The following is a 12043-nucleotide window of genomic DNA, read 5'->3' on the forward strand; positions in this document are numbered from 1 at the left end:
GAGACAATGATTGGATTAGTTTGCCAATTCTAAGAAAATCTAAGAAAAAAAGGACCCTGGAAATGCACACTGGATGAGCAAATGCATGCTTAGAAAAGAACTGGCCCCTACCTGCCGTGTACTGCAGTATCCTCTGTAAAAGGACTGGGTACTTTGTGATTCTCTGTGTTACCAACAAGATACATTCAGAAATCCCAAGACGTCTCACCAAGGAGGAACTCATTTTTTTCTAAGAAACAAAGATGAAAATTTCAATTTGTAGCAAACACTCAATGGAGCACAGAAAGGAAATATGTTTTTTCCCCATTGACTGTTTCTCTTCCACCAGGTCCTACCTTGACAAAAGCCTGGAAACGTTTGTCCTTTGAGGACAGATCTTTAAAGTAATTTACTGCCTCATTGTGGTGCCCGCAGAATTTGCCATATGTCTTCTTCATTCTCTCAGCGTTCTCTCCGGAGAACTGCAAGACAAGAGATGTAAAGATCCAACTTCAACTGAGCTCTTGGTGTAACATCCCAGCAGTTCCTGTCAGTCTTTCAGAAGAGTTTTATGAAAACAAATTAGTACAAAGCTCTCTAAGCCAAGAAATTAAATCTCTAGAAAGTAACGAGCAGAGTCTGTGGCTTCACTGCAATTACACTTAGCACAAAATCTGGGACCGCACCTCAACAGAGTTTAAAAGCCAAAAGAGAGCAAGTTAGAAAAAAGGAGAATGGGAGAAAACATAGATAAAGAGAAGTACAAGAACCCACCCTAAGTTAAGTATCTTCTCTGTACATCAGCCAAGAAACATGCTGCACACATTTCATTGCCTGCTACTGCCTTCCCTCCTGGCTATGGGTCAAACCATGTGGTGCCTGTTAGCAAACGCTTCTCTCTCCCACAATATAAACAGAATGAATTTTCATCATTATACCTTCCTCCAAAAGAGCAAAAAGTGCTTAAAAAACAGAGGTAGAGATTTTTGTCTGCGTCTAGAGGTGCCATTGGGTATAGCTGCCTAACACGTAGAAACAGGAGGCAGGGAGGAGTGAGAACTCAGGAGCACTTGGCTTCCAGCTACACTCTCAGAAGGGCAATTATTATCCACAGCTTACCTGATTCACCAGGATGTCACCTATCCTCTTGATAACAAAGTTCTTTTCACTTTTGTCTGCCAATGACTCCTTCTTCCTCTCCAGAATCCGCTGGAAGAACTGACTGTGTATGTGCAGCAAGTTCTCCAGGCAGGGAAAGATCTTGTCCACAACTTGCTGATCGTACTGCAGCTCCTGTAACATCCCTGCACTGTATACGTCGTTCATTATCTTCAGGGTGCGGACATGATGCATTTCTGTCTGCATGAGCTCTGAATAGGATTAAGACAAGGTCATGGTAGGGAACTTGGGTGCACAGTACAATGAAAAACTGTCATTAGGAAGTTCTTCTGAGCAAGCTAATTGGGCTTCTCTGAGTGGCTTCAGAAAATTCCACATCAGGTGTTTAAAATATCAACTAATGTCCTTGCTTGTGGCAGAAATATGGGGCAGAGGAGTCAAAATAAAGAGCCACAGGCAGGTGTGAACCTTGAGCACTGTTACCTTCTTCCTACATTTCACTGTCAAACTCACCATTGTTAATTTCTGTCATGCAGGATGGATTTTGCATCAGGGAGGAGAGGACTTGCTAGCTAGCTGCTGTGCTGTAACTGAGTTTAAACATCATCAGCAGACAAAAAGGAAGAGGTGTTTTCTATTTATTTTTTTTTTTATGGCTTTCAGGTAAGCAAAAGGCAGAAAGACAAAGCTTTCAAAGAACACATTGTTTCTAAGAATTTCAAGAATGACACTTTGGCTACTGAGGAATCCAGTCAGTGTTCCTATTCACTGACATAAGGTTTCTGAAATACATGCACGTGGATATATCAAGAAACCACCTAAAACGAGTGAAAAATGAACATCCATGCATGTCTCACCATAAATTACATCTTGCCGTTTGACAACATCCTTGTTTTGCTGCTGTAGGAACAGGCTGTCCACTGCTTGGCTCCAGGACTCGGCCTCCAGCTGCTTGGAATCTAGTTCCAGGTCTCCCATTAGCTGCCCTTCATTCATGTCTGCACCTTCACAAAGCAACATAAATGTGAACTGCTGCAGGTAGATCTGAACACTACAGGCATTACATCCATCAATGCAACATGGCATTGCAAATGGCAAATCTTCTCTGTCCCCACAACAAAAAGCCTCATATCAGCATAAAAAGGCATGTTCTGTATGTGGCTGTATGAAGGCCAGAGGAAAAAAACAAAAGTGGAAATGTTTGCCTTCAAGCTCAATTCCAAGTAACTCGACTGTAACTGAAACCTTCTAAATGTTTTCCCACAATTCAATAAGAAATTACTGTGTGGTATCTTTTTCTTTAAAGTTATCACAGTAACATTACATTAAATGCACTTTAATTGTCCATTAAAAAGAAAAATTCAAGTTGAAATGTCAAACTGGATTTTCTATTTTTGGAAAACAGCAGAGACCTCCCTCCTGCTGTAAGTGCCACGGGATGTCTTACCTTCATCAACTAATGATTCAGTGGATTCATTCACCCGGCTAATTTTATGTAAAGAGTCTGTGGACTGTGACAGAAATTTCCAAGTGTGTATTAAGCTGTCATCATTCCCAACCCTGAAGAAGTACAGAAGACAGAATATTGTTTACAACCAGGCCTGCAGCTCTAAATGACAGTGCTTCTTCTCTACAAAATCACACCTCAGGTTTTATGGCTTGGGTAACTGTTTTTCATTGCTTTCCATTTTACACTGTCGCTTCCCATCCTCATTGTTATTGGAGCAAACCATGAAAAAATGCAGTACAAAAGGCTACCTAGGAGTCTGTACCACTTGCTCTGAGCAAGATTCAAGAAAATGGACTGAAATAAGTTTCACCACAAATAGCCAGGGCATGCCAATTGTTCAGAACGTCCCAATCTATGCTATTGCTCTGTCTGTAGAATTACTCAGTGTGCAGATAGGATAGGAACTGTATATTTTATTTTCTTCTGTGACTTCTTGTAGTTAATTATGCATAGCACATTCCCAAAACGTTATGAAGACTGCAGCTCTGTGCATCCACCCTACCATTACGGACACAAAAATAAATACTATGCCTGAGCTGCAAAATACATGTGATTGCAGAGTTCCAACCCCAAGGCCATTTGGCTTCCTGGATCCCAGAGCATCTCTGTGAAGTGGTCCTTCATATCGCCAGGCCAGCTCAGATGCTTCTCAACTCACGCCACGACTAAACCTAACCCAGACAGCCTGACTGTGCAGAAGACAGCTGGTAGTATCATATATAATATGGGCATTTCTGGTGTTGCCATTCTCTTTTGTATTTTTACACACAGATCACACTACACGAGCTTATTTTTAATGCAATCTGAACTTCTCCACGCTCACAGCAGATAATCCCCACGTACTCCAGGCAGAACCCTTACCCTGCAATGTTCTGTATTGAGACACTCTTTGAGAGCGCCGTAGGCTGCTGTGATCTCCTGTTATTGAATATTGAGGTGACGGTGTTTTCATCGGGAGCGAGTATTGCGGAGCGAGGGCGCTCCTTGGGTTGTGAGCCTGGAAGAGAAGCACCAGAGAAAAGTCAGCTCATGCAACTGCGTTCTTAGCCGCAGTGATGGAGTCTTAAAAAAAGCAGGTTCTAAAATTCCCTTCCTTCTTGCTCTAGAGTTGCCACTGGGAGATCTGCAGCTGTTAGACACAGCCCTAACTGCAGGGAAGCCTGAGCCTTTGCCTCTCCCTTGGCACTCCTGTGCTATGAAAGCAGGACCTGGTCAAAGCAAAGCTCCCGCACCTTTGCCCAAGGCAATCTGGAATTTGTCTTAATAGTAAACTTGAGTTCTGGATGCTCAAATACTTTTAAACAAAATTTAGCCATCGTGCATATACAGCATCAGTGATCAGATCTACCTGTGAGACTTCATCCTCCTTAGGCCTAACATGCTTAATTTATTTCTACTGTGCAATAAGAAAGCCAATCAGGACTTGTTAATTGTGATCTTTACTGTGACTGCTTTAAGTCCAGCAGTGTTCCTGAGCAGAAAAGCAGTGACTGAGATCTTCTCAACAAAGTAAGCACTGCTGTATTTCAGGCAGGAACGAACATTGACCTTTTTGCTGAAATGGCTCTAGTATACCTAAAAGATTTGGCTGGAATCTCCAAGTCCAAAAACACACACTTTGGAAGCCAAATGTAATGCTATTCAATAAATAATCACATGTAGCAATCTACTGTGTTGGTTTTAATTTCTCTGGGCAAGGAGATCCTGTGGTTATAGCCATCCTCCTGCTTCTGGTTGCATCTTTTGATAGGTTCTTCCATCCATATATACTACAGAGCAACACTAAACCTCTTCTCATACTATCACACATCTGTGACTAATCCTTTCAATCTTAACTCTAAATTTTCCTTTCTTCACATGTATTTATCGTTCCTGGAGCGATTCCTCTGAATTTCATGACAAAAACCACAGTGGGTGTGACTATATGATACAGCATGATACTACGCAGTGATCTAACAAGCTACCATTAACTGAGCTTATCTAATTATGATGCTCCAAAACTCATGTGGGCTATTTCATTCCAGTTCTTTGCCACCTGTTCTTCTGGGTAGCTCAGCAGTGCAGCATACACCTCAGGGCAGCTGTACAAACTTTGTCAGTGTTGCTCCTATTCAGAATTTAACTTCTTACTTTTACTACCTCAAACATAAGACTAAATCATCTGTACAGCTTTAGCTCAACTTCTTAAGTCTCAAATAGTGCTTACCATGCAGAGAAGATGTGCTCATCCCTGCTTAATCAGTCAAAACAGGAACAGCAGACAGAGACCATCACCAAAAAGGAGAAAAAGGAAACTTTACCTTTGTTTCTCATGGTCACTGTGGGTAATGAAGAGGTATCATGTGCCTGCAGCATTCCTCTCTGTGGCTGAAAGAAAAAGGAGATTCACTTCAATTTTTCCTCCTTTCTCCCATGGGGCTGTGCCACATAACTACAATTAAAAAGCCATGTCCTTAATGAATCCTCTCAGAACAGAGCAGTTCTCTAATATGCATAGTATATAATGAAGTGTCAGCAACTACTGTTGTTGCCATATATGAAATGGGCAAAATAAACAGTAAAATAAAGAGTAAAATGGAAAGAGAAAGGCTGTCTACAGAAGGGAACAACAGAGGAGATGTTCTTAGCTCGTAATGGTACGAGCAGTAACTGGTTTGGAGAGTCATGCTGCAGAAGAGGCTTCTCACATTTGGAACAAGCATAGATTCTGCATATCCCTCATATAAACAGCATACATATTTAATACATTTCATCATGCATTATATATGCATGTGATGCTGCATAAAAGGATGTAGTATTCAAAAATGAAGAGATGTTGCATTTACGGGTGTTGGGTAAACCTCAAGTTTTGCCAGTGAGAAGCTTTCTTTAATCATATGCACTGATCGTATTACATGTGCACAGGAAGGATGGTGTTTGCTCTGGGAATATCTAGTTTCAGATTTTGGATACCCTCACAGTTTCTTTATGCATCACTTCCTCCCCAGGTCTGCTGCTGTCTTTGCTCCTCACTGCAGACCACCCTGAGATGGTATATATCTGCAGACTGAATCGTTTACAGTTCCTTCTTATAATGCAGTAAAGTAGATGATACCACTAACCTTCATTTTCACCTTTGCACAGGAAGCAAAGCTCTCCTTACAGCCTTTGTGAACAATTGCATTGCAGTCTGTCAGAAGAAAACAGACTAGAGTTATTCCTCTGAAAGAAAAGTAAGGGGGAAAGCAGAAACAGCAGACAAACAGAAACCAATGGTAGTGCCAACACGTTCTCTGCAAATACAAAGGCTGTTCTTACCAAGACCACGACAGTGGGATGGCAAAAGGCAGGGAAAATCAGGGAAATTAATTTACCTAAATCCAGATATAGCACAGCCTACATCTGCAGTACGGGATCTGAGTTCTGTATGATAGTATGAATAGAAAAAGAAACAGGAGCTTCTGCCAGGTGACAGCAACTGTGGGGCAGGGACTGAAAACTACACTGCTTTGGGCTGAAACCATGACATTCAATGCACTGAGCACCACACTTTAAATCTATCGTTTCTATAAATTCATGAAAACATGCTAACACAGCCCATGGACTGTTTTAAGTATAAATCACATTGCAAGTGTACAGCTCTGAATTATTTCTAAAAGAAATACAAAATTAAAGGAAAAAATATCCAGGATCGGACTTATAAAATATTCTCACATTGCTAGAATTTCTGAAGTTTAGGCCTACTTAATAAAAGCCAATAATTCTTCTGATATTTTGTGAAAGGTAAGAGTAAGGCTTAGGGTGTTGCTGTTCTAGTCAATCTCCCACAACTTCCTGTGTATATGACAGACAGAAACATACACGGCTCTTGCAAAAACCCACAAGCAGTATCACTGTTAAGATCAAACAAAGAAGAGGAACAGAACTCACTTCTGGTATTTGACACCGAAATCAAACGAAAAGAGGCAGGGAGACAATTCAGAACCTTAAATTCAAACTCAAGCCTTGATTGAAAACCTGAAGTCAGCACCTTACAGGCATCCTGTTTAGCAGCAAAGCATTTTGCAGTTATCATGGCACGCTTCTGATGAAAAACCTGGACTTTATTCCTCCAGCTAACTCAACCCTTCAGCAGGCAGGAAGTTCCTCCAGCTCCTTGCTATCAGTGGTGTTAATAATTAAAACCCCGAAAGCCTCTTTGCTGCATCAGTAATTATAAAAAATAGAAAAGAACACGCAGACCTATTAAAAAAACTATTTCCCTTTCATTTCAGAGCACATTAAGTCGTTCAGCATTGGCTGTTCATGAAGAGGGGGTGCCACTGAAAGGTTCAGATGTTGACTTACAATGAGTCAATCCTTTGAAAAACATTAAGTCACCTACAGGTGAGACAACAGCGACGATAGCAACGCAGCACTGTCACTGCTGCTGAAAAGAAATGTACTACAAAATGGCATGCAAGCGAGGGAGCCTCTGCTACTGGTTATCTGCTATTTTCAAGGCATCAAGGAGTTTATTTTAGGATGTGGTGTGACAACAGATTACGCTCAGATGTACAGAGTAACAGTCAGCTCTGACCAAACCTTCCTTGTGACAGTCATTTTCCGGGCAATGCAGAAAAAAATGCAATAATTTTCTATTTAAACTTGGAAAGCGATGAAATAATGTCTCTACTAAAGCATGTGCTGCTACACGGCGTTGTTGGATTATTTTAACTCACTAGCTGTAGGATATAAAAGATAAATTGCGATACATCTTCTAAGTGACTTAAAGTAGAGTTAAAAATGTAGAGTGAGGAAAGGGGAAGGATGCATCTGAAAGCGTGTAATTGATGCTGCTTTCCATCTCTCATCAGGTAGACACAGAGCATTGCTCACGCAAACAAGTTTGATGAAATCTCTTCCCTTTCAGGAAACTTCAAATTGCCTCTGGAGATTCAGCTAGCTGCTCCTTCCCCTTCCTACTTAAGATGTTTTATGCATGATCAGCGTGAACAAATAGAGGCAGAGCCTCCTGCCCCAGCCTGGGAGCAATGCTGGTACAGGCTTTGCATCTCATCTCTAGGCAGGCAGAGACAATATATTACTAATAGTGAAGAACTGACAGTCTTCAGCTGCAGTGAGAACATATTCTGCAGTTGAGTCACTAAAAATCTGGCCACATTCTGGTTGTGACCACACAAATGCCACTGATCTGATCAGTTATAGGCATGAGAAGCCATATGATGAGAAATGAAAAAATGACCAAGCTCATGGAAACCGCATTTCTTTTTTGCTCTGTTTGTTTTTGCTCCGACAGTTACTTGTTTTCAAACAGGACTGTAGTAATAAAAGATGCAGTTGCTGTACTGCCTACACTATCTTACAAGTATTTCACACGTCACTTGATTGGTGATGCATTATATAAAAATGGAGAAAAAGGCTAGCATTTCCTTTTTGTATTATGCTTTCATTAAGGGCTCACTGAAGCTGTGTTTCAGATTACTCAAGTACACACAGCAATATACCACTGATGGGTGGGATATCCACTGGAAATAACAGCTTTGATCCAAGGTAGCTTTCTCTGTACAACATCAGTTTTTAGAAAGCACCTCAGCCCCAACCCAAAACACACAGCTGAAGTAACCCAAGTCCTCCAGCTCACTGATACAACTCGCAAAGCAGAGGATGCTGCCATGTCCAAGCAGGAGCGAGGCAGGAGGCTGCAGGACAACTCCATGTGGCCGTGATTCACTTCTGCACAGCTTCCATAAGTCATTACCACACGAATCACCACCTCCAAAGACTCCTTCCTGCCCCACGTCACCGCTGCTTAAACGTCACAACAGTACAGCACTGGGTTCATGCTTCCCAATTCAGATTCAATGCACAATAAAAGCAGAAAGGAAGGCAAAACTTACTTGCACAGTAGTACGAATCCTTATTGAAAGGCTTCATACAGTGGTAACAGATTGCTTGGGTTACAACAGAGGTTGCAGTGAAGAGATGTCCATTTAACATCTTCTTATCTTTTTCCTTTTCCTTGGAATCTTTGTCCTTCTCTTTAGTCTTCTCTTTATCTTTCTCTTTTTCCTGCCACAAGAAAAGGAATGAACGCCTCGTTACTTTGCAGAGGTCTATCCTCTAGTTACAAATTCTTCAGTGTTTGCCTTTAGCACTATGACAATATCGATCGGTGCACACCGTAACAATGGCCTACACAGCTCTCCACTAAAAAGAAAACACACCTAGGGCCCCACAGAAATAGATCTACATACTACTGATTTGCAGAGCCCTCTGGACGGGTATCTCATTCAAGGAAATGAAACTGAGCCTGCTCTGAAGGCAGCTGTGTTTGTCCACCTTTGCCTTCTTACATTTGCTTGGGTTAATGACTTACCTTTTTTCTACATTTGGGCACTGAGGCCTTCAGAACTTTCAATGAACTTTATTAAATACCACATATGCCATGTACAATGCATGTCCAACTTGCAAAACAATTTTTAAGGCTTGTTCTAAGACCCTTGCTTTGCACTGCACGTGTCATGGAGAAAGTAACCCCTTCTATGGCAACAGTACAGCACCACTGCCAGTTTATCTCTTCCTCCTTTTTCCTTCTTACTAGCAGGGACAGCTTTTTTCAACAGCTTCACACAACCCCAAACAAACAAAGCCAATGATCTTTCATCTCAAAATACGGCATTACAGAAAGACTGAGGAACAGCAGCAACACTAAAAAAGATTATCTTGTCTTCAGGAAGCCACAGTTCCACCCCTCTGCTCAACCGTCTCTGGAAAGATGTTAAGCACAGACAGCTGCTCTGATTTTCAGTAGTTTTTGTCTGTCTTTCTATCTCTACCTGAGACAGAAGCTTGCTAACTACTAGAAGTGTGAGAAACGTCCCCTAAGACATTTCATGGATTTAGAGGTCTCCCAAACACAGCTTATCATCTCATTTTTGTAGGAAACTCCATAGAAAAACTCAACATTTGAATTATAGTGACTCCTCATATTTCTATACATAAAATATTGTTCTTGCTATTCATCTCCAAATCAGTATTTCAACTACTACTGAACATATCATGGCATCTCTAAGAGAAGGTCAACCTGAAACTGGCAAATGTGCTTCTGTGAGCTTAACTTTGCATTTTGTTACTTATATGCCATGCGTCCTTTGCTAAATATTTCACAAGAGGAACCTAACTATTGGAGAGCTGCAGAGCTCTCTGTATGAGCAACTGCCAAGAAGCAGTTAAAAGAGATATCGAGCTCTGCAATCACCAGGAGGGAAACTTTTGTGCCTTTGATGCTCAAATAATCAGTAACCTAGCATAAAGGCTGCCCTCTCCCAGCACAGCCCAGTTTCTTCCTGCAGAGCCTCACAGACACAAATGCTATTTACTGACCCCAAACGCAACTTTATACTGCAAAAAAGCTTTTTTTTTTTAAATTTAAAAAAAAAGGAGCATTGAGGGATGAAATAACTGCCTTAAGGGGAAGACCTGCAAAGAAGAATATGCTTTGTAGACATCTCTGCCTCCTCAACCCATCACCATCCCACCACCATCCCACGTTCTCCACCAGCTGACTTGCCCACCTCCCATCCAGTCCAGCCTCATTCAAGAATTAAAACTGCAGCTAAGTTCTTGGTGATGGCACCAAAAGGACTGCCAGAGATGTGCACTGCTGCCAGGATTTGTGAAGCCCCAGGACAGAGAATCACACAATGCTCCAGGCACACCTTGTTTCCACTCACAACACTGAAAAAAGATCCACCATCCTATGCTTCAAATGTCCCCAGTGCTTACTGCCAAGTCAAGTAAGTCTGCAGCCTGGAATAATATTCTTGCTTCATAAAATCACTGTAAAAATTATTTCAATTCAAGCTAAACTACTTGGTGAGAAACAGGAAATGGTGCACTGCCTTGAAGGAGCAAACTGCAAGCTCTGCACATGGATGGAGTGCTAATGTTGAAATCGTGTCTCAAAACGAGATTATTTTTTGTTTCTGCTCTGACAGTTACTTGTTTTCAAACAGGACTGTACTAATAAAAAGCACTGTCCTGCTCCATCAGCACTGCCACTGCGATTTAAAGCCCCACTTTACAGTGAATCTGAGGATGCATCTGTGGGTATTGAAATGCTATACCAACACACGCTAACAGATACTGCAGGCAAAGACCCTTAGAGTTTGACGGCCCAAAATAACGGCTGGTGCAATGCAGCAGCCGGCCCCACTACAAAATAACCACCAAACTCTTACCTCCCAGTTCTTAAGTCCCACCAGCTTCACTGTGACCAGGGGCACTTCCGAAAATCGATGCCTTTTGATGGACATTCTGCCCCTGGGGCAGGAGGGCTGCTCCCAGCAGAGCTAGCCCATGGTGGCAACCAGCAAAGGGTTGAGCAAAAAGGGGAGGAGGGCGGGCCGACTTCTGCTGACTTCCTCGAAGATGGTATGAGCTACTTTGCTGTTGCTTTCACCCTGCTCTGCCCTACCCCCCACTGCTGAAAAAAAATTAACTACATGCAGGAAAGGATGGGGTTAATATTGAGGCTGCAAGTCAGTCGGGGGCCTTGCTTTTAAAACACAGATAAATTGGTCAAACAAAACCCCTCCTTGATGTCTGGGATATATAAAAAGTAAAAGTGAACACACCTCAGTGTTGCAACGTTGTAATTCAGTAAACAAAGTACCGCTGAAGGTTCCTATACTTGCACTCCTCCTGCCCTACGGGTCCTTCCAAACATTCACAGTCCCTGCTACAAAACCAAGTGCTGGTACAACGCTGCCCACGAACCACACAAGTCAAGGAGAAATTACTCATCCTAATCTTTGTCGTCATTTCCCAGAAACTCTCTGCCAAAAGGAAAAAGAATGAGTTTTGCTAACTGACAGGGACACGGGGCACTGCAGACTTCAAAAGCGTGAAGCAGGGCATGCTGCTGATTGCAAGAGATTCACTGACTAATGCCTACGTAACATTCAGCATATGGCTAAATACACACAAACGTGTATCAGTGTCTTCACCACAGCTAATACTCCCAATGTCCTTTTTTACAGAACTTCCCCAAAACTCATTTTCAAGAAGAGCCACTGCCACCAGTATTCCCCAAAGTGCTTTATTTTATGGTTAATCTTAGAAAACTATGCATTTCTGAAGCCAGGTTTGGAGAAAAGCAAAACCTAGTTGGAAAGAACTTGCATTCTCCCTCTCCCTGCTGACAGCCCAGACAGCAGCAGAAACCAACTCTTCCTGTCCAACTTCCTCTTTCAAGGTTTGCTGTTTTTCTTTCTAAATCTTGCAGGTTTTAACCAGCCCGAAGGTTTGAGAATTCAGCGTTCCCAAGAAGTTTTACGTTGAATTATTTAAATGTACTGCTGAAGTCCCAAAATGCACGTAGCACAAACATTTCACTAAAAGCAGAAGAGAAATTGTAATGTGGATATCGTGGCTTTCTCGTTAGCAAAAACA

The 12043-nt window shown here is 41.9% G+C and overlaps 1 protein-coding gene across 4 annotated transcripts in view; it reads right to left on the minus strand.

Moving 5' to 3' along the window:
* Positions 1-12043, minus strand: part of AKAP13 (A-kinase anchoring protein 13) — a 172430-nt gene that overhangs the window by 13895 nt on the left and 146492 nt on the right. For all 4 annotated transcript variants that reach the window (XM_031555334.1, XM_031555333.1, XM_019619516.2 and 1 more), the window contains 9 exons: positions 8488-8659; positions 5710-5777; positions 4909-4975; positions 3470-3605; positions 2546-2658; positions 1956-2102; positions 1099-1349; positions 336-461; positions 112-229 (listed from right to left, as the gene is read on the minus strand). In XM_031555334.1, coding sequence (XP_031411194.1) covers positions 112-229; positions 336-461; positions 1099-1349; positions 1956-2102; positions 2546-2658; positions 3470-3605; positions 4909-4975; positions 5710-5777; positions 8488-8659 — 1198 coding nt within the window. The remainder of the gene's footprint in view (positions 1-111; positions 230-335; positions 462-1098; positions 1350-1955; positions 2103-2545; positions 2659-3469; positions 3606-4908; positions 4976-5709; positions 5778-8487; positions 8660-12043) is intronic.

Source organism: Meleagris gallopavo, chromosome 12 (assembly GCF_000146605.3).
Source record: "Meleagris gallopavo isolate NT-WF06-2002-E0010 breed Aviagen turkey brand Nicholas breeding stock chromosome 12, Turkey_5.1, whole genome shotgun sequence".
NCBI classification, from domain to species: Eukaryota; Metazoa; Chordata; class Aves; order Galliformes; family Phasianidae; genus Meleagris; species Meleagris gallopavo.